Below are 23,563 nucleotides of genomic sequence, written 5' to 3'. Positions count from 1 at the left end.
TGGGAATCGAACCCAGACCAAAGGCATGCATCTTTGGTTTCCAGGTGTGCCGTTCAAACTCTTTTGAAGAAGCACAAACAAAGGGGCAACGCTGAGGACTGTAGACGAAGTGGTTAGACAAGGAAACTTACAGATTCAGACTCAGCAGAGATGATATTATATGAGAAAGTTGATCTACAGGAGAAACATATCTGAAAGCAACACAGAATGACTAAGGGCTGCACAGACTTAATTTCTGTTGAGTTATAGATTTCTAATTGTAACCTGTCACCAATGTTGTGTTTCCCTTTGCATAAATAAAAACATTTCCAACTAAAAATTGATGCAGGAAAGACAGAAAATGGTGCAGAAAAGCGTTTAATGCTCAAAATTTTCTGGGGGGGGTGGGAATCCCAGACCTCCCCCAACTAACAGATTTCAGGATTCATGATAGAGACGCTATTGTCATTGTATACAAAATACAACAAAATGCAGTTTAGTGCAAAACATTGAACTTAGCAGCTTTGAAATATCATAAAAGCAATAAGCAATGAGGATTTCTATAAACCAGTGTTAAAAAACATCACATCTTGATATATATTTATATATGCTATGTACAATCCTGAGTCAAATTGCTTGTATGTGTACACATACCTGGCAAATATAAGCTAAATATTTATATATATATAAATAAATCCTGGAGAAGGACGCACCCATGACACCCATGTGACATTACAGTAACTTTTGTTCAACAGAGGAGAAATGGAGGAGTGTGACGGTCACTTTTTATTTGTTAACATCTTGGCTTCTTCACTGGTTGTTGACATAAGTGTGGTTCTGATACAGGAACAAAAGACGCGAGTGCAAAGATTGTGCAAGTGCAAGTAAGCCCCCCCGTCTTTCAATCCTATTAGTCATTGGACGGATAAATCTACATGTAACCAGACCAGATATTCTTTTTTTGTTAAAGTAAGAGTTTTAGGGTGAAAAATAAAAAAGGTAAATAAAGGGATCATAATAATAATAATTTAATATTTTCATTAATTTTGAAGAAGCTTTTATGATGATGTGTATTAGGTCAACCATGTTAGCTAACCTTAATAAATGTGTAATACAGTCACACATGGCTACAGACACTTTCAGTCAGTGACGCAAGCTTTTTTAAACACTAGTCTTTCTCCAGCTTTATCCTACAGTATAGTTATAACATGCTGGAGACAGCTGAAGCAGGTTGAGCACTTTTGGAATATGTTACAGCCCTGGTGGTGATGAGGAGCGAGGAGAGAGCTCATATGTTCTTGGCGTTGACTAGAACAACTTGGATGTTTCTTCTCTTCATCTCTCTGGACATCTGACACCAGCTGCAGGCTTTACAGAAAGTCGCATACACGCAGTCCATGCACATGGTGTCCTGCAAACAAAATACAGCGACGTCAGGTCCACGGCTGGACTGGGACAAAACATTGGCCGGGCCGAGGTTATCCACCACCACAATCAGTCGTACATCCCTCATCAATACACCATCCTTGCAGTCCTCTTCATTATTTGTACCTCCTGTAATATTCCTCCAAACCACCATAAAGCTGAGTAGTAGTGCCGTGGATGAGTGTACTCATTCACTCATTTACTGAATCCCTGGTGATCAGAGATGGCCACGGAGTACACAACTCATACTCAAGTACAAGTCAGCTTACAAGTTTTTTCAAAGAAAAAAATCTTATCTTATAATATAGTGGGAATGAACATATAGCTGTTTATACAATGAATTCATGGCATGCATTTAGCTAAGTATTCATTAATTTTAGTAACACGCTACAGGTGTTGTGTAATAGACCAGATTATAAAGTCTAATTTTATTAATGGAACCCTTTCCCTAATAATCTTTATAAGTTTTATGAATAAATAATTGAAGTTATCTGCCTCATAGGTGTGATGACCCACCAGGCATTTGCCCGGTATGCCAGATTACCAGTCCTGGTCAGGTCAACGATCTGATCGACAGACTGGACGTTACACAGGTGTCTGGTCACTGTGAACATGCTAAGACCGTCCTCAGTCTGACCAAGATTTGGGTTTTTTGGGAGGCGGTGCTCAGACGTTCCCGGAGGACATAGAAATCTGGAAAAATGGAGGTCCACACGTGTTATTTAACCACAATTATTACAGCAAAGAATTGTGGTCTTACTTTGATGCCATAGCGCTGCCGCATGGAGACCCTCATGGCCATGGTGACAGGCGGAATAATGCCGCCGAAGATTTCCAGCAGGGGGAGACAGAGACACTGGCCGTATTTCTTGGAAGTTTTGCAGGCAAAGCAGCAAGAGCACCAGAAAGCAAAACAACCTTAATCAGGAAAAACACAGAAAAGCAACAGCTAGACAACACAGACACACCTACAAACACTCACAAAGAAACACAATGATTTAAGATACAAATGAAGATTAGATAAAATTCTTTATCTGTCCTTTGTCTAAAACTACACTGCTCAAAAAAATAAAGGGAACACTTAACACAATGTAACTCCAAGTCAGTCACACTCCTGTGAAATCAAACTGTCCACTTAGAAAGCAACACCCCCAATAAAGGAGGAGCGGTTCTGCAGGTGGTGACCACAGACCACTTCTCAGTTCCTATGCTTCCTGGCTGATGTTTTGGTTACTTTTGAATGCTGGCGGTGCTTTCACTCTAGTGGTAGCATGAGACGGAGTCTACAACCCACACAGGTGGCTCAGGTAGTGCAGCTCATCCAGGATGGCACATCAATGCGAGCTGTGGCAAGAAGGTTTGCTGTGTCTGTCAGCGTAGTGTCCAGAGCGGTTAGACGGTCAGAAACAGACTCCATGAGGGGGGTATGAGGCCCGACGTCCACAGGTGGGGGTTGTGCTTACAGCCCAACACCGTGCAGGACGTTTGCCATTCGCCACTGGCGCCCTGTGCTCTTCACAGATGAAAGCAGGTTCACACTGAGCACATGTGACAGACGCCGTGGAGAACGTTCTGCTGCCTGCAACATCCTCCAGCATGACCGGTTTGGCGGTGGGTCAGTAATGGTATGGGGTGGCATTTCTTTGGGGGGCCGCACAGCCCTCCATGTGTTCGCCAGAGGTAGCCTGACTGCCATTAGGTACCGAGATGAGATCCTCAGACCCCTTGTGAGACCATATGCTGGTGCGGTTGGCCCTGGGTTCCTCCTAATGCAAGACAATGCTAGACCTCATGTGGCTGGAGTGTGTCAGCAGTTCCTGCAAGAGGAAGGCATTGATGCTATGGACCGGCCCGCCCGTTCCCCAGACCTGAATCCAACTGAGCACATCTGGGACATCATGTCTCGCTCCATCCACCAATGCCACGTTGCACCACAGACTGTCCAGGAGTTGGCGGATGCTTTAGTCCAGGTCTGGGAGGAGATCCCTCAGGAGACCATCCGCCACCTCATCAGCAGCCCAGGCGTTGTAGGGAGGTCATACAGGCACGTGGAGGCCACACACACTACTGAGCCTCATTTTGACTTGTTTTAAGGACATTACATTCAAGTTGGATCGGCCTGTAGTGTGGTTTTCCACCATGGGTTGATAAATTTGATTTCCATTAATAATTTTTGTGTGATTTTGTTGTCAGCACATTCAACTATGTAAAGAAATGAGTATTTAATGAGATTATTTCATTCATTCAAATCTAGGATGTGTTACTTTAGTGTTCCCTTTATTTTCTTGAGCAGTGTGTCTCACTCACATCAGATTTGTTGATTGATTTGATTTGAGTCTGTATCCTTAGGCATATAATTTTTTTTCAAAATATTACTTTGGTTTTCAAATCAATAAAGATAAAACGTTGTTTTTTTTTAATATATGTTGAACTACAGAGAAACAAGAAAAAAATACAAACAATGTCCTTTTATTTTTTATCACAAATATCTGGGCAAAAGATGATCAAAGTAGAGTTTAACTTGCACGTTTGCTCTTAAAAAGTATTTACATAAACATGTGCTATAAGATTAACAAAAGCTGGTGTGAGTTTTAGACACTTACACTCGGGCACGTCGTCAAAGCAGTCACAAATCCCAGATCCCCACTGATCAGACTCCCGGGAGACCATCACAGGCTGAGGCTGCCTGATGACCATCTTGGAAGACATGATGGCTTCGAAAGGAGAAACCAGAATGTAGAATTCAGGTTGCACTTTTGATACAAGGTACAAGGTTGTTTATTTGTCATTATATATATATACAACACAAGGTTGTATAATGAAAAGAAAAATTGTAGTCCCTTCATGCTACAAACACAGAACCCAACACACAATCAAATGTGTATGGCAACACTTAAAATAAAAAACAAAAGCCCTTTATCCCTCTCCTCTGAGCGATCACCACGCCCGCCGTGGTGCCATGTCTGGTAGATCGTGATCTGATCTAGATTGTGATCTGCTGCTTTTTACTACAAAAACCCTGTCTTCCTTTTCTAATGGCTGTATTTCCCTCAAAGGCACATGTTTCAGCAATAAAGCTTAAAAAAAAAACAGGTAAAACACAAAACGGTTGCAAAATTTGAAGGAGCTACCGGTTGCTGCTTCTACAAGTGCTGCCCAGTTATGATAACATAATAATGTGACGTGTGTAAGTTACAAGCATACACAAAGTGCCAACAACAAGTTCCTGGAAGTTGGTGATGCGCCTCCTACAACAGGAAACAAATAATTACAAAATATGTACTCTGCTTTGTGGTTTCAGTGAGAAAACATTTGGAACATCACATAGTTTTTTTTTTTAGAGAATTTGTTCTCTAAGATGTTGTAGGTTTCAAGGGGGTTTGATGATTGCTCATTCTCTAGAAGCATAAGAAATAAAATGGTAAACTGAGGACATATTATTGGGATTTTGTGAGTTTAAAGTGCAGACAGATCAGTTTATATGTGCACCTTTCTTACATTTGGTCATCCGAGAGTGTCGGTGAAGGAAATGGTGTGGTTAGGGCGGATACTCCGGGTTTCTTCCCAAGAAAAACAACCCTATCAGCTGTTTTAGCAAATACACAATAATCACATATGTTTACGTTAAAGTGACAAAGAACTTTAGCGGCCGTAGTAACAGCGACTCTCACATTTGGTGGAGGTCGGGGTGACTGGATAGTTGTCGTGGGACTTTAACACAAGAGACATTTCTGTTCATTTCTTGCTTCCTAACAGTAATCAATGTTGGTTTCTTTGAACAGAAAAACAGCTTGCAACAAGAAAATCATTGTCCAAAAATGCAACTTAAGCTGAAACAACAAGCTGCTGCTTACTGCATTATATTCCATTATATTTCTATATTTTGAATTGTCACCTGCCATCTTAATTTTGTTTCCCTTCATGTAAATAAAGACATTTCCACCATAAATTGGTGCAGAAATTAAGTGCTTAATGCTCAAAGTCTTCTGGGTGAGGACCCTCGACCCCCCACTGATATATTTCAGCATCAAATTTTTACTCAAAATAATGTTCAAATATCTTCTCATCTTGTTCTTGTGCCATAGGTACTTAAACAGCACACATACAATGAATACAAATAAGTAAATTCAATTCTTAAAATATTTTATTGTTTGCAAAGTCCTTCACAATCATTACGCGAGAAAAATTTGATGACACAGATACTAAATAAAGACAGGTGAAGAATAATATAAGCGAATATTCGCATAGACCACTATTTCTGTATTATAATAGTTAATGTCTCACCTGTGTGTCTCTGTGAAGAGGAAGCTCTGAGTTGTGTGTCCCGTCACAGCTGATCTCTGCACTTAGAAGTGTTGATTTCTCAGACAGAACACCTGAGAGACCAAACCAGACAAACCAGTCTGTCTGCCTTTAGATCACCCTGCGATTATTTATTATTTATCAACCAGCTGACAAAACGAGGGTGGAGTAATGATTGATCATTGCCAAACCCATGTCCCCACGCAAATGAGTGAACAGTAAATGAAATTGTTTTCATGAAACACAAAGTTTTGGATGTGACAGAGAAATCCTCTCTCTCTCAACCCAACCAGTCTAGGCAGCTGGCCGCCCCCTCTGAGTCCAGGTTCTGCTCGCTATTGATGTTAAAAGGAGTGTTTCCTTGCCACTGCGGCTTAAGTCCTTGCTCATAGTGGGATTTTTTGGGTCATACCTATACACATGCTGTATGAATATAGGCTACAAATAAATAACAGCATACCATATTAATTTAATTAGTTTTATTGAAAATCAATAATGAATGAAAATCAACTTGTTATGCGGATAAATATGCATATATACATGAAAAGCAAAAATAAAACTGTCAATTGCTGCATTCTGTATTTGTAGTGATTGTTTAAGTTGATTTATTTTAACTACAGTTGTATCGTATTTATAATTGTACCATCAAATATTAATAATACTACCAATAATAAAAATAATACAGATTTACACAACAATTCCAGCAGGTTGTCTGATAATAAACTCATGTTTTGTGTGTGATTCAGAACCAAATATTAAACAAAGAAATTGTACTCATCAAGAACAGCTGCTAACCTTAATAAATGTGTAATACAGGCACACAGTTATGGCTAGAGACACTTTCAGTCAGTGACACAAGCACTTTTTTATTCACTTGTTTTTCTTAAAGAGGTTTGGTCTACATTTTAATTATGACATGTTAGTAACAGCTGAATCAGGTTGTGTATTATTGGGACATGTCAAAAGCCCTGGTGGTGGTGATGAGCGAGCTCATGTGTTTTTGGCGCTGACTAAAACGATGGGGATGTTTCTTCTCTTCATCTCTCTGGACATCTGACACCAGCTGCAGGCCGTACAGAAGGTCGCATACACGCAGTCCATGCACATGGTGTCCTGCAGACAAAACACAGTGACGTCAGGTCAACAATCTGAATGCTTGAAAGGCTGGACCTCACATTTTCTTTTAATAATTAATTCATGCATTTGGTATACATATTTTCTTCCTCCATTTAGGATTCGTACAACATAAACTGTAAATAGTGGGCTGAATTATGTAATGTCAACAAAAACATTAATTTCAGGATGAATCTTTTTTTTGGGAAATCATTGACAGCTGATGACATCCTGATGGGTGTTATCTTCTGTACGTAAAACTATAGCTACAAATCTTTTTTACACACCCACAAGCTTGAATTTCTAATGCTACATTCAGACTGCAGGCCTTAATGCTCAATTCCCATTTATTTACCAGATTTGTTTTGTTTGACAGTTCACATTATTGGTTAAATGTTGCCCATATCAGATTCCAGTGTGAACCGTCCGCGGCCTGAAAGTGACATGCATGCGCAGAAGAATAACACGACATCACACGCAGCACGCTGTTGGCTACAGAAGTAAACAGAGCCACAGAGGTTAGAGAATCGGAATCATCGGAATCAGAAGAAGCTTTATTGCCAAGTAGTGTTTTACACATACGAGGAATTTGCTGTGGTGATAAGGTGCAACACGCAGACAAACATACAGCTGACATAAATAAATGTAGAAATATATAAATATGGAATTGAAGAACAACGTTGCAGATATATACATGTGCATTATTCTGGGTCTGTGCCGTGCAGACGTAACGCAACGGAAGAGAATATTGTGTAATGTAATGCGCTGCAGCCTGCTCCTGTCCCTGGCAGTGTCAGCAGCGTACCAGATGGTGATGGAGGAGGTGAGGATGGACTCAGTGATGGTGGTGTAGAAGTGCACCATCATTGTCTTTGGCAGGCTGAACTTCTTCAGCTGCCGCAGGAAGTCCATCCTCTGCTGGGCCTTCTTAGTGAGGGAGGTGATGTTCAGCTCCCACTTGAGGTCCTGGGAGATAATGGTGCCCAGGAAGCGGAAGGAGTCCACAGTGGTGACGGGGGATTCGCACTGGATGATGGGGGAGGGTGGGGCTCTTTCTGAAGTCTGCGACCATCTCCACTGTCTTCAGAGCGTTGATCTCCCACCTGTAGGCGGACTCATTGTGGAGCTGGTCAACTCTGAGGAGGGGGGAGAAAGAAGTGGTGGACTGAGGCTGAAGCTGAGCGGAGGAGTCACGGGGGATGGTGTCCGATCGACTCTCAAAGCGGCAGTAGAACTGGTTCAGCTCATTTGCCAGGCGAGAGTCGTTGATGGAGTGGGGGGCTTTCTGTCTGAATCCCCTCCAGACAGAAGTGGCATCATTTGCAGAGAACTGGTCCTTTAGTCTCTCTGAGTACAGTCGTTTAGCTTCTTGCATCTCCTTGCTAAACCTGTACTTTAAAGCCCTGTCACCACTCCTATATGCCTCCTCCTTTTCTGACCTCAGCTGTCTGAGCTTAGCGGTGAACCAGGGTTTGTCATTGTTATAACTCACCCTGGTACGTGTTGGAATGCAGCTGTCCTCACAGAAGCTGATGTAGGACGTCACAGCCTCTGTAAATTCATCCAGATTGTTGGTAGCATTCTTTAAAACATCCCAGTCAGTGCAGTCCAAACACGCCTGGAGGTCCATACACTACAGGTTTACAGAGCTTTAGTTTGTCTGTAAGCAGGAATCAGATGGACCATGACATGATCAGAGTGTCCCAGTGGAGCGCGTGTGACGGCGTGATAGGCACTGCTAACTGTGGTGTAACAGTGATCCACAGTGTTCCCCTCTCTGGTTGGACACTTTTGTGGAGTTCTTGGCTGAGATTTCCCCTGTTAAAGTCACAGAAAACAATAACAAGAGAGTCCGGGTTTGTCTGCTCCACACACAGTATCGGTCACATAGTTGGACAGCATGCTCTGTGCATCCTGAACGTTGGCGTGCGGCGAGATGTAGACACCGACCAGAGTGAAAGAAGAAAACTCACGGTTGAAGTAAAACGGTTTACAGTTAATAAGAAATTCCAGATTAGTGCTGCTGATCCCGGCTCTTTTCCCTCTCCTGCGGCGCTTCACAGCGCAAACAACAGCAAGAGAGTCCTTCACCAAAATGTCTAATAATTCCACTGATGACGCGAGAAAAGTGGGAATTAAATCCGCTGGAGTTGTTCCCCTGATGTTCATGAGCTCCTCCCTGGTGAAGAGCACCGGGAATCACAGCCGAAAACTGAAGTAACACACAAAAACAAAACAAAGCGCACCGAACACCGAGGCAGCTATACTCAGCGCCATCTTGGAAGCATTTATAAAGCTCTGGTTAGCTCACGGGAGACTCACGTTTTTCATCGTTCTCTCACGGGTCACGTTTCTCCCGAATTATGACAAGTGTTCACAACTTTCTATTCTTTTCATTACGGTTTCTGGCGCTGGACAACGCAACTGCCCCATGCACGTAACTCAGAAGAGAGCTTGCGATCCGGTGGATTTCAGGGAATTTGTGTGCAGACGATAGCAAGGTAAAGGAGGAAGAGAGCCACGCTTTTGTGGAGCTGTTTCGTTCACCGTGGCTCCGTCTGGCGGCGAGTGTGCAGACTGAGGTCGCATTTATAAAGATCCGATCTGTATCGGATTTGGTCCACATATGGAAGTGGCCCAAATCCGAACTGAAAAAGATCAGAATCCATGTGACTTGGCATGTTCACACTGTCATAAAAAGATAGCATTTTCTCTTAAAAGGTTTTATAATATTTCTACAAAACATAATTTCATTAGCTTGTATCTTTTTGACTATTAATTGTAGCCATAAAAAAATATTTTGTAGTAAATAAATAATACATCTAGACTATAAATGATTTATTTTAAATTTGTCAATTGTCTGACTTGTCCTCCATAAAATTAAACATATAGTAAATATAAGTCAAAAGATTACAGAATCAGACTTTAAGGCAAAAAGGGATCCAACCGTTCTGCCAACTGACAACAATAACAACAGCAAAGAATGGTGGCCTTACTTTGATGCCATAGCGCTGCCGCATGGAGACCCTCATGGACATGGTGACGGGCGAGATGATGCCACCAAAGATTTCCAGCAAGGGGAGACAGAGACACTCGCCATATTTCTTGGAAATTTTACAGGCGAAGCATGGACAGCACCAGAAACCAAAACAACCTTAACCAGGAAGAAAATACACAGACCAGAAACAGATAAACAACAAAGATACTCAAAAAAGCAACAGGTCATAACAACCTAAACAACCATATAGGTCGTTTTAACCATGTCTCCCAACACAAAGCACATGAGCATTTCCCAAATTAGTCGGCTAGCTGGCTACACACATTGGCTAGCTAATGCTACAAAGCTAACAAGCAAACTTAGCTAATGCTAATAGGCAACAAGTAAGTTACACAACCTACGTAACTTCATTAAAAAAACCTAAATCAGTCTTGTTTCACACAGGAACCAAAAGCCGGTCTCCTGGGTGAAAGCCCACAAAATTACTATCCGTCCACCCAAGCCACTGCCTCGATGATGGGACTTTCTGGCTATTGTATTGTGATCAGGGCTCTCAAGTCTCACGCACACCTTGTATTTCTCACGCTGAGAAGTAAGTTAAGAGATAACGCCCACGAAGTTGTCCCGCTATGTACAATTAATGGACAATCATTTTTCTGCCGAGTTCATAGCTTTCTCTGTACTAAACGCCAGAGCCGTATTAAGACGATCAGAAATTAAAATGTGTTGTTTCCGGGTAAATTCTGTGATCCCGCTGCAAGCACGTTTGTTAGGTAACATGGATGCATGTGTGCACACGGAGTGAGTGGAAGTTGGAAGTGCAAGAACCGATGGATGCGGTAACTGTAGGTGCCGAATCTTTTTTGTTTCTTTCGACAAAATCACTTCCCTGTGATCAAAGATAGTGAGAGCAGCTGATGTTGTGGAGTATCCTGTAGCCAAATTCATGCTAAATGATGACTGATGCAGACAAAAACTCTCCAACATCTTACAACCAGAAGCTTTGGCTTTTTCGCCACCTGGTGAACAAAGTTACTTAGGTTACTTAGATCCTTTTTTTTCTTTTAATAAAAGTGCTATTAGGCCTACCTCGCTACCTCGATGTAAAAATACTCAAGTACTGCATTGAAAAAGAAAAATGTCCCATGTGACTGTTATACTATTAGACTATATATCATATCATTAGATTATTATTCCTCATGCATTAATGTAGTTGGTTGTGGTTGAACTGTTTTTTATCAGACTGCTATTAATAATTATTTTTAGTATTAATCAGCTGATTATTTTCTCCATTAATCGATTGTAAAAAAAATTCTGAAAATAGTGAGAGAGCCCTGCATGACACCTTGCATGCTTGCTTTGTCAGTCCAAACCTCAAAATCAATAACAATACATTAAAATAATAAAAAGCAGCAAATCTTCAGGTTTGTAAAGCTGGAACCGTGAAATGTTTTTACATGAAAAATGACCAATGCTAAATCAGATGCCAATTCAGTGTCTGTCAATTAGCCTAACTGATGTAGTTCTACTAGCTGGACTTGTATAAGCTGTTAAGTAATTAAAATTATAGAAAAACATCATATTTAAAGCTTATTTTTTAAAGTAACTGAAGGGCAAGTTCTGCTATACTACTACTAGGCCTATGTGTACAATATGCATTCAGCACTGCTGTTCATTGGGCTCGTTTGGGGCCAAATCTCTTTTTATTTTTGATAGGCTACATTTGTATTTTTGACATATAAGTATCAATAGTCTTTTATCAGATTTACCTATTTTTAGCATTTCTATTTGTTCGGGTCAATTATAAACTATAGGTCAAATTTAACTGTTAGTAAAAACTTGAGAGAATTGTCTGGGGCCGAGGGGCCGCTGCTGGAAATATTTGAGTGGCTCCTCCTCTAACATGCGTTATTGTGATTGTGATGATATGTGACCATAGTATGTAACCCCTCTTTCTCATGTGCAACCGTTGTACGGCTACTAGAGGTCACAGCCACAATAGATGTAAACTAAATTTGTAAATTTGCTCATTTGCTCTTAAAAAGTAACTAGATAAATATGTGATGTCAGATTTTGAAAAACACTTGATTTTAAAAACATATTTATCAGTTTACGATCCAGCGTTTGCACTGGTTTCAATACAAGACACTTACACTCGGGCACGTCGTCACAGCAGTCACAAATCCCAGATCCCCACTCTTCAGACTCCCGGGAATCCATCACAGGCTGAGGCTGCCTGATGACCATTGTGGAAGACATGATGGCTTCTAAAGAAGAAACCAGGATGTGGAGTTCAGGTTACACTTTTAACGTCACGTGTGTAAGTTACAAGCATAGACAGTGCCAACAACAAATTCCTTGAGGTTGGCAATGTCTCTCCTACAACATGAATCAAAACTATTAGAAAATATGTACTCTACTTCAGTAAGTTCTGTAATATGTTGCAGGCTTAGAAGGGGATATGATGCTTGCTCATTCTTTATGAAATGAGGAGGATACCGCTCTTGTGGTGCTCTGATGACCGGTTTGTTTGAAATGCATTAGCATAAACTGAGGACATAATGTTGGGAATTGGTGTGACTAGAGCAGGACCTTCACAATTCACAGCGTATGAGGCCAAGTGTAAAGCACTTATGATAAAATAACTATATAAATATAAATGCAGCTATTTATTTATTTTTATTATCTTTTGATATGCACCTCATTAATATTTTAGATTTTAGATTCACACTCTTTCCTACTTTGTACCCCAACTACAGCACGACAAATTTCTATCTTATAATCGCATGATAAGATTAAGACTTTCTTCCTAGGAAGAGTGACAGAATCAGTTGTTTGAACATATGTTCAATAGTAACATATGTTAACAATCAAGTGACAAAGACCTCTAGCGGCCGTAGGATTTAGGATTAAGATTCCCTAACTTTAACCAAGAAGTTAATAATGTATCTATGACAAACATTAATTAATTAATGGAATATACATCATTTTGTATTTGACTTTCAAAATGGAAATTATACATTCTCATAATGACAAACACATAAATGTTGTAAAAATATGTATCTAAGAAATGTTTTTTATAAGGTTGAGAAAGGTCTTCGGTAGATAAACAGCACACATTAGACTGAACTATGAGGATACAAATAAGTAAATACAATTCTAAGAATTTATTAAGGTACTTTAAGGTTTAAAAAGTCCTTCACAAAAAAAGCATAAAATCATTACAAGAGACAAATTCAATGGCGCAAATACTAGGACAGGTTAAAATATGTGTTCAGAACACTATTTCTGTATTGTAATTGTGGTCTGATCCTAAAGAACACAGTTAATGTCTCACCTGTGTGTCTCTGTGATGAGGAAACTCTGAGTTGTGTGTCTTGTCACGGCTGATCTCTGCACTGAGAGGCTGTCATTTCTTACTTCAGAAATACCTGCAGACAGCAGAACACCTGAGAGATCAAACCGGACAAACCAGTCTGTCTGCCTTTAGATCACTATATTTTTTGCTAACCAGCAGACAAAATGAGGGTGGAGCCATCATTTGATCAATGGCCAAACTCATGTCCTCCGTCATAGGCAAATGAGTGAAGATTGGATTAAATTGTTTTTGTCTTGCCGATCTAATCGTGTTCCAGTCACAATGTGCTTGCATTTACAACTGACACTCAGGATATCCAGATGCAGATCACACATAAATGGCGCTTCACTGCTTCTAAGTGACCCATCCGCTCTTCCTATGTAGTTGATGAACATCTCACTTCTAACTCTCACAATCTTTGGGCAGAGAAACAAGTGGTTGAAATGGCACAAACTGAGAACACTCTGGAAGGATTAAATTTCCCAACAGGACTGAAAACACCTCAGGATCCACCAGAAGGAGCTGGAGAATGTGGCTAAGGAGACTGATGAACTGTCCTAGTTATATAAAAGAAAATAAAGTCGTAGGTTTTACATAACAGCAGTGTTACAGCTGATGGTCTGAGTTTGACATTCCTTTTCTTGTGTTTGCAAGTTGACGATGAAGATTTTTCTGCGCCTTCCAAAATGACGTCTTTTAAAACAACTCATACAACTTGTTTTCTACATGGCCAGTTCAGTTGATTAAGTTTATACGTTGTCATTATTTGTAAGGCCACAAAAGGTCTTACAACCAATGCTGTTATTATTCTGGTAGGTTCTTAAACTCAGAACTTCTTGGTGAACTTTAATTAATCACTTTTAAAAGTAAAAGAAAACTTAAATCTGTAACCAAGGCCTACGAAATACAGATCAGCTACATTTCTCTTTTACTGTGTACAGGAAGTGAAAATGGACGGGAGTTGGCTGGAAAATCTGGTCGCAGAACAAACAAGTCATCCTGTTGCCTCACAAAGTATTTGAATAATGTGGATGTGACGCAACATGTGGTTCTGGGACCAAAAGGTTGTCCTTTTGTTTGTCCTCCTCTACAAAATCTGGGTAGGCATTGTGAGAGACTAAACCCCCCCCCCCATCCTTTAACAATTACTGTTAAGAAACCTTTTAATGAGGCGCAACATCACCTGCAAGCAACAAACCACAGTAGAGGCTGTGGATGTAGGAGAGCAAGGCCCAGAAAACATGCGATGGACAGAAGATACTGTCTGTGGTCAGCTGAACAAAGCAACACAAAGATGACAATGATAAAGAGCATAGGAGTTAAACAAAATTTAGACAGATACAAATGTATTTGTTGGTGCTTAGTTACCTCGTTGAGCTAGAGGTCAAGTCTCAAGTCTCTCATGGTTATGATGAATGTTGTATCACCTGCTGCGTTCAATCCAGGCTGCTTATAAAACTGCAGAGCAATAAGGAATTCTGTAACTGTAACCTGTTTTTCACTTACAGAGCACAACCATGTGATGTGCAATGCAATTAACGACAGCTTATTAACTGCTGTAAGTCAACACGTCCCCCAGACTCTCAAACCAAAGTCTCATTAATGAAATCAGAATGGAATCAAAATCAGGTTTATTGCCAGGTACATTTTCACATAGGAAGGAATTTGCCTTGGCGAAGTTCACAACATCAGCATTACGCACAGTTGTTGTTGTACAGTGTGGCGTCAGGAGTGTGTATGAGTGTGTGTGTTTGGGGAGGGGAGCATGAGAGTCAGTGACAGTGGGGACCCGGGCCTTGTTGAGGAAGCCCACTGCCATCGGAAAGAAACTTTTGGCGAGAGGTTTCAGTCCTGATGGACCGCAGCCTCCTGCCAGAGGGGACAGTTTGTGTCCAGGATGGGAGGGGTCAGCTGCAGTCTTTCCTGCATGCCTGCTTCAGGGTGGATGTGGAGACAGAGTCCGGCCCCACTGCTTTGCTGTGGCCGATCAGTGGTGTGACGGGGGATGGTGTCAGGTCTGTCCCATTGTCTTTCAAAGGGACAGTAAAACTGGTTCAACTCGTTGGCAAGGCGTGAGTCGTTCATGGAGTGGGGGGCTTTAGGTTTGTAGCTGGTGATCAGTCTGAAGCCTCTCCAGACAGAAGCAGAGTCATTTCTTGAGAACTGGTGTTGTAGTCTCTCGGCGTACAGCTGTTTAGCATCTCACACCGCCTTGCTAAAACTGTACTTTGACTCCTTAAACCTGGCCCGGTCTCCACTCCTAAACGCCTCTTCCTTTTCTTACCTCAGCTGTCTGAGCCACCAAGTCACCAAGAACAATAACTAAGGAGTCTGGGAATGTCCGCTCTATCCATTTACATTTATCTGACGCTTTTATCCAAAGCAACTTACTATTGCTATACATGTCAGAGCTCGCACGCCTCTGGAGCATCATTTCCATTCAGCTCCTGAAACTGCCTCAGCCTCCCCTGAAACTCTTTGGAGGCCCCTTATAGGGAGGCCCGCCTCACACTTTGAAAACCCCTGGTTTACAGTGTATCAGTAAATATTCCAGGTCATGAGAACAGTGCTGCTGAATCACTGTCACATCATTACACCAGCAGCTGTTAATGTATAAACAGACACCTCCGCCTTTTGTTTTCCCAGAGAGTTCCGTGTCGCGGTCCGCTCTGTAGACCTGGAAGCCAGCCAGCTGCAGCGTGGAGTCCGGTATTGCTTCACACAGCCACGTCTCCGTGAAGCACAGAACAGAAGATGAATAAAAGTCTGTTTTTCCCCACCAGTAGCCGAAGTCCATCCAGTTTATTGCACAGTGAGCGCACATTGGAGAGAAATATTCCCGGTAGCGGCGTGCGGTGTCCTCTTTGGCGTAATCGCACCAGCGTACCGGACCTTCCCCCACTCCTCCGGCATGAACAGCAGAAAGTGAAGCCTTGACCAGAATGTCCAATAATTCCACTGTTGACATTAGAAAAGTCAGAATTAAATCCCCTGATGTTTATGAGCTCTTCTCTGGCGAAAGGGCTCCGGGTATCACAAAGTTAACAAATGTAAACAAACAGAGCGCACCAAAATAAAATTTTCAGGGCAGAAACTACCTTTCAGTCAATTATCAGAGGCTGCAATCACTTTCTGGCAAGTGAAATACTGCATGTTATGGGTTGTATTGGACATTTAATGTATTTTAACAGGTAAAAATTACTGGATTGGTTGGAACACAGCAAGTGAAATAATGCCATAAGTCATAAGGATGTTTTTATTTTATATATAACTCAGCAGTACATCATGTTATTAGGCTATAGTCTGTTTTCCAAATATAATAAATAAAATATTAGACATACGCCTACCAAAGACATATTCCTTCGGCAACAACAGGCTTCTATTATTGTCTATAATCACGTAAATATCGGGCCAGATTATGCTATAAACTGCAAACACAATTGTGATTATTCCATTAAAAGAAACGGTTTCACAAAGACATACCTTTGCTATCACCGCAGACATAAAGTGATGTTTATTTGCATGTTATGTCTGTTTGATTCAGATGCAACTGTAGTCGGAAAGAGACAGGGTGATACAGCTTTAACATATGCAAGCGCTCCCACGGACGGCAATCAGTCTTCAGCAGGAAGTGTTTGTCGTCCTCTGTGTGGCCGCGTGCAGAAGGTAGCTGTGTTATGTAGGTAGGTTATGGGTAACATAGGGAGGGGAATAACAGCAAGCTCGTCAGACGTTTCCTAAAAATAAACATTGTTCGCATGCCCTTCAGGTGACAAGAATGAATTTGAATGAAACAAAATTTAAAGACAGCAGGGGGCTATGGCAGGGTATTCAATCAATAACTACTCACAAAAGTAATCATGTTACCCCAGATTCTGAACCTAACTTGCCTGATGAGCTGAACAACGTTATTGCAAGTTTGACAGCAAACCCAAGCTTGCAAGCACTGGCCTCTTGCACAACAGAGTGTACCACCATGTTTTACGTAAGTCCGCTGTGATGCCATATACCTATACCTACATATACCTGTGCATTAGAAACCTACGAGACTATAGACCTGTTGCTTTGACATCTGTTATCATGACAATCCTTGAATGCCTGGCATGTTACCATCTCTCCGGTGTTGTTCTATGGTCTTATCAGTTTGCATACAGAGCAAACCGTTCTGTTGATAGCGCTGTTTCATTGTGCCTGCAGTCAAGGAAGGGTTCGGTTTGTCGATAACAGCTTTCAAGACTATTATCCCATCCACGCTGTATGACAAACTCCGTTATATGGGAGTTGAACAGTCCGCCGTGTCAATGGATCTTTGACTTTTTGTTGGAGAGGACCAAGCAGCAACCACAGGGGGATTTAAAATTAAGCCACTGCGGACGTGCCAAAAGCAGCAGTTCCTTGAATGGCCACTTGAGGCCGGCTCCAAAAAGTGAATCAATCCCCATAGATCCCCATGTTAAAATGCCCAACTTTATAGCAGAAATCACAAAACACAAACACATTCATAAAAAACTGTTTTTGTCTATATAACTAATTTCCCCTTCATGACAACTGTGTGGTGTGAACTTTTACATAACTTACCCATTTAAATCATATTATTAATTTTTCTGACCACCCGCAGACAACAGCGCTGGTATTTTTTGTATATATAAAGCTATGCTAGGCAAACTCCCAGCTTACCTCTGAACCCTTCTCTGTCTCAATTCTGCAAGTTACCAGCTACGCTCCTCTAAGTGGTTGCTTTTTAATGTACCCCAGGTTTTGCCAGATCTGGGGAAAACTGCATTTTCATACTATGCACCCTCGGCATGGAATAATTTGCAAAAAGATCTTAAACTAGAAACGTGTATCTCAATTGATATATTTAAGAGTGTCATAAAGAATGTGATGAAGGAGACATTACAAAGGTTATTTTTCTTGGGAGGCCATTGTGTTTGAATAGAAGTATTTTTTTATATTTTGACATGTTGTATATGCAGCATTTTAATTAAAGTTGTGTTTATGAATGGCTGCTACCTTGGCTAGGTCTCTCTTGTAAAAGAGATTTTCGATCTCAGTGAGACTTCCTGGTAAAATAAAGATACATTCCTGGGAGTGACAGTCTGCTCTGCCTTGAATGATCGGGGAAAAAAACACACCTGAGGCGCTTCTCTTTACGACAACTGTAAAAATGCAGTATATCCAGAGATGGTATGGTGGAATTTCATAGAGCAGCGGTGGTGAGCATCCCCACCTACGCAGTAACTGTGTAGTTTGGTGTACTCCATCAATTATTGGATTGGACATCCAATCTAAAAGGACCTCGCTCACTCGACTAACAACCATTTTCATTTGCTTCCCTTTCACAAAAGACTAAGAAGCATGAAGACCTGTTAAAAAATTGTGAAATATATTATTATAATATATAATATTATCTAGTGGGTGGTTTGATGTTGCTAATTTCCCTACATGCTTACATGCTAGTGTTTTAAATATGTTGGTTTTTACATTACACATTGTTTTATGCTTTCATGATATTTTTGTCTCGGAAATAAGTGATTGCAACTTCTTTCCTTACCAGCTGTGATCTAAAGCCTGTTACGATTGTTGCCTCAATACTGAGTACAAAGAAAGTGTACAATGAAACTGTTCTGCCCTACCCTGTGTTCCTGTTCTGCAAAGACAAACAAAGATAGCTAAATGCCACAGAGATTACCAGCTTTACCTCATCACAAATGACACATTCACAGTTGCTGACTTGAGCATTACCTGGAAATACCTGAATCTCAGGTTCAGGTGGAACACTGAAGCTTGCAATAGCAGATTCACTATCACAGTTTCAGTCACGATATTCAGACCTGTCCTCGTCACTAGATGATCTCTACTTACTGTAATCTCTGCTCATCGTTGGCTTCAGGACAAATTACTTCTGGGTTATTTTACAGTACAGAATACTTTATTTCCCTACTTTTAATTTGATTAGGTTTGTAGTCAGTAAATAAAATCTGTTCTTTCCCAAACCCTTTTCTTTTTAACAGATATCCCAGCATGTTGAGCAGTGACATTAAACATTTTCTACCGTTCTCATAACTTTCCTCTGGTACATGCTAAGCCCTCGCTTTGACCGGGTGTTGACAGACTCGTCTCTATGCTCTGAAAGCTCATCCTTAACAGAAGCTCTAATTAACTCATGTCTATAAAAGCATGAATGGAGAGAGACTTATTAGAAAGACTTAGACTTATTTTCCCAAAGCATTACACAGCCTTTCACAGGACTGTGCAAGTAGCTGTCAAAAGTCAACATCATGGAAACATGTAGGGAATGTAGAGCATACCTTTGTTCATAGTGTGTATATTAGTGTTGTCTATTCTGTAGTTTGTGTCTGATTCCAATTCCTCGTATGTGTACACATACCTGGTAATAAAGCGGATTCTGATTCTGACCTCTGAATGAGGTTACACTGCATGTTATATCTTAATGTGATCTGGATGTCACTTTTGTATCATTTCCCCCACATTTAAACCTTCAGGGCAGGTTTATTCTAAATATTTCTTATTGTCAATAAATACCAAAAATAAAACAAAACCAATATGTCTCTCAATGCTCTCTGACTTCTTTGTGGGACCCATTTATTCATAAATTTACCAACAGCTGCTCCTTAAACAGGAGTAAACAGTGTATTTGTTGGTGACTATTTTAAGCTGCAGACTAATACACTTTTGTCTTCTAGTGAGTATTTCAAGCAGCAGGATGGTGAATGTGGGATTGATTCAAAATAAACTTAAATCATCAATTCAATGTAAAGGAGGTCAACTTTTATTTAAATTTAATAATCATTAAATAAACAATGGAGAGGAAATAAATTATTTTATTTTGGGCTCACGTATTTTTAGATTTGCTCATTTCAAGGAATTTCTTAAATAGTTGAAATAGTCGAGACAATAACAGCCTCACGCTCTTGACTTGTATCTTCATACTTGCAGCAAACATGCTAACAGAATTCAATGCAGTGGATAGAAAATGTTAAAATATTACATAGGTCACTACGGCTCTGTCCTGTTGCAACAGGCAGATAATTTGCAAATAACTTGCATGACATCCAAAGTACATATTGAACCACACATACAGGCCACGACTTCTTGAACACGTTGCATGGCCTGGTTATTCAAAATGACGTCACAGAAACACAGATCTAAATTAAAGCCCCGGTGTTGATGCTCCTGCTTTGTGCACAGCAGATCAACCTGCTGAACTCAAGAGGTGAAGACCCGGGCAGGAAATGTCTGATCAGAGCAAACAGACAGCTGAGCAGCAGCCCTTTAGACTGAGGTTAGAGTCTATCAACAGTCAACATAACATCAGAACCTTTGTACTGAATCCCAAAAAGTATTTCTCAGAGGTGTCTGAGTTCAGCAAGAAGCCAAATGAGTGCGTGAGTGAAAAAACAGGAAGATTCTAAGATTAATTTTAACAAAATGATGCATGAAGCAGCTACTACAACTCTGTCTCCTTAAAACTCTGCTCAAACCCTATTGCTCTGCAACAAGTAAATTATGTTTTTAAAGAGACATAATAAAAGCTATTTGAAGCACGAGGCACGGTTTATTTATGTTTTCATTATGTTGGCTTAAAACTGCATTTTATTTTTTGGCCATTTAGGGGCAGTGTGACATACTGTACACATCTCATTAACTTAATGTTAGCAAACAGCTTGCATAGAGTAGAAAGGTAGAAACATTGCCGTCCTTGTAGCTTTGTTTCCACCAACTCATAAGAAAAAATATCTGGCTCTTTAGTTGCTAAATGCTACACCGTTTGGTGGCTATAGTTTTTCTGAATGGGTTTATCACTGCTGCATCTGGAAAAGACGTTCTGAGGCTGTCTGGGAAGTTTTAAAAGTGCTGTGGATGAAAGCATCACAGCTACTACTCACATGTGAACAGGTAAGGCCAATTTATACTTCTGCGTCGACAGCGTGGGCTACCAGCTGTTGCGAGCGATTATACTTGTGCATTGGCGTCTGTGTCGCTCTGCAGTTACAACGCCACTGTGTTGAGTTTCTTCTTCTTCTTTGTTGGTGTAGGCTACTTCAAACAGTGGCGACTCAATCTGAGCGGATTATTTTGGAGTCGGAGCTGATCGATGTTGAATAGCAGTTACTTTTAGTGAAATTACTAAAACGCAGAAACTAGACGATATGTACGACCGTTGAACCGGTGGAGGCAGTTTTTGCGGTCTGTGTCGCCGCAACGTGCAGTTACATTTTCGGGGAGGCTACAGCGTAGGGTACGCGGCTAAACGTATGGAGTAGATTTGACGCAGAAGTATAAATTGACCTTTATATCTCAAGGAAAAGGGTTGGCCTTGAGTTGGGATTGTTTCATTTCAGATTTGCTTCTATTATGTTGGTGTTTTAATTTAAATTGTATTAGTTTGGACAGGGCAGGATGAGGCAATAAAGGTACACTCCATGACTCCATATTTCATGGTGTTCATTTTATTTTGTCCCTCATTAATATGTATTTACGTTAACCATAAAGTAACAACCAACTTGTACCATCTTACTTTTACAAATGCAGAGTTGTGTGGAATACATTTTCCCTTTTTTATTAAATGTCGTTGCCCTTTTCTACATAAATGTAGGCTATATTTTCTCAACTGTACTTTGTACCAGTAAGGCTCAGTTAAATGTTAAATGTGGGCTAACTAGAGAGAGACAGAGAGAGAGAGAGAGCAAAGAGCGAGGGGGTCAGATAGAGAGAGCAGTGGTGAAGCAGTCGGTCCTGAGAGGATCTCACACTGAAGTCTGGTACAGCTACGTGACTATTTCTTGTGTCTATTTATGCGTGCTAGATGTAAATATACAGGAACTGGAGCGGTTTGCATTATTAATACATGGCTTTGATAAATGTTTGTATGATGTATGCATGTATCTGTCTAGATAAGACAAAGATGAAGACTCTCTGATGCTGTGTGAGCCCTTGGCTTCTGTAGCCATTATTACCTATATTAAGTTGAGTTATAATGGTTTGTGCTTGGCTAAAAGCTAAACTTGTTAGTTTTTCTCTTTAAAGGTTCAGTGTGTAATATTTAGAAGGATCTATTGATAGAAATGCAATGTAATATCCATAACTATGTTTTCAGTGGTGTATAAAGATCTTACATAATGAACTGTTATGTTTTTACCTTCGAATGAGACATTTCTATATACATACACCGCGCGTACTGTTTCTACAGTAGCCCAAATGGACAAACTGCTCTACAGAGCGTGTTTCGTCACTACGTTGAATACGTAGAAAGAGAACAAGTAACGTTAGTATTCGTAGTAGTAGTTTTTTTCCTCGTTTTCTCATTTGGAAAGGAAGGGCGAGCGATGACTGATGGTGCATGCATGTGGTGTCGAAATAATCAGAATTCTTTTCCTAACTAAAGTGTACATGCTGTACAAATGATATTAAAAGAGTTTTACAGCCTTTTTGTTGTTGGATTTAGAAATTAAATTTATATAATGTACAACCTCAAGGAGAAAAGGTGCAAAGAATTTTTTCTGCTGAATTTACATATATGAAATTTTGGCATTAGAATGAATACATTGATTTTAAAGTACGTATTTTCTTTTCTTTGACTTTTCTAAAAGCAAAATACCACATTCTTCCACATCAGTGTAAAATCGTTATAAATATGGTCTCTGATGAATCTGAAGTTAAGTTGAAGAAATTGTTGGTACAGGAGTTGCTGAGTTGTTGACGTCATTGACATAGACACATGGCAGACAACATGGTTGATGGTAAGAAACTCGTGATTAGTCCCAAATCACGTATTGCATATAAACATTAATTTTTAATTTTAAAACGCTCTGATAATGTTAATCCAACACATCTTTGTAGTAGCGTCCATGTTGATTCTGAGCACGCATGAACACACACTGAAGTTGGAAGAACGACTTCACAACTTGGGAAATGGGACCATCCGAGGAGCACTTGAATGCACCTCCCCACTAGATGCCACTAGAATTTACACACTGAACCTTTAAGCAGCTTAAAGGTTGAATAAATATTTTTGTCCACTGTCTGAAAATAGAATATATATTCTGTATTATCTTGTATCATCTCTTCATTGAAGCATTTATGACGTTTACACTGAAATATTTAAACTCCGTGCCTCTGTGTTTTGTTATTGCTGCACCGTTACATCAAATGTAAATATTCTGATGTCTTGTGCATCATTATATACACATTTTGCAAAATTTCAGGCGGATATCTTTGGGATCTCGACTGATCAACAAATGTGCATTCATTCATGTGGGACTGTCGCCATACTACTGTGTCTTCTTCTTCATCATCATCCTCTTATTATGTACCTTTTTTATATCTTCCCGCTATCACGTCTGCAGCCAGGGGCCTCTGGTATC

General features: G+C 40.4%; 2 protein-coding genes across 2 annotated transcripts; both read right to left on the bottom strand.

The window, feature by feature from the left end:
• Positions 1 to 417: 417 nt before the first annotated feature.
• LOC119895709 (cornifelin homolog B-like) lies at positions 418 to 5,818 on the bottom strand. Its single transcript, XM_038708986.1, has 4 exons — positions 5,689 to 5,818; positions 4,008 to 4,118; positions 2,165 to 2,322; positions 418 to 1,390 (listed from the first exon to the last, which is right to left on the bottom strand). Exons 2-4 carry the CDS (start codon positions 4,111 to 4,113, stop codon positions 1,268 to 1,270), a joined length of 387 nt encoding a protein of 128 aa, XP_038564914.1. The 5' UTR covers positions 4,114 to 4,118; positions 5,689 to 5,818; the 3' UTR covers positions 418 to 1,267.
• Positions 5,819 to 6,170: 352 nt separating this feature from the next.
• On the bottom strand, positions 6,171 to 13,309 carry LOC119895708 (cornifelin homolog B-like). The gene is made up of 4 exons (XM_038708985.1): positions 13,155 to 13,309; positions 11,971 to 12,084; positions 9,816 to 9,973; positions 6,171 to 6,819 (listed from the first exon to the last, which is right to left on the bottom strand). The coding sequence occupies exons 2-4, from the start codon at positions 12,074 to 12,076 to the stop codon at positions 6,697 to 6,699; spliced, it is 387 nt and encodes a 128-aa protein (XP_038564913.1). The 5' UTR covers positions 12,077 to 12,084; positions 13,155 to 13,309; the 3' UTR covers positions 6,171 to 6,696.
• Positions 13,310 to 23,563: the final 10,254 nt, after the last annotated feature.

The sequence above is a fragment of the Micropterus salmoides genome, unplaced genomic scaffold (assembly GCF_014851395.1).
Source record: "Micropterus salmoides isolate LMB-PRFRI ecotype aquatic unplaced genomic scaffold, ASM1485139v1 Ms_hic_scaffold_9, whole genome shotgun sequence".
Taxonomy (NCBI): Eukaryota; Metazoa; Chordata; class Actinopteri; order Centrarchiformes; family Centrarchidae; genus Micropterus; species Micropterus salmoides.
The sequence above is the reverse complement of the archived record's forward strand: the minus strand, read 5'-3'. Positions and strand labels throughout refer to the sequence as shown.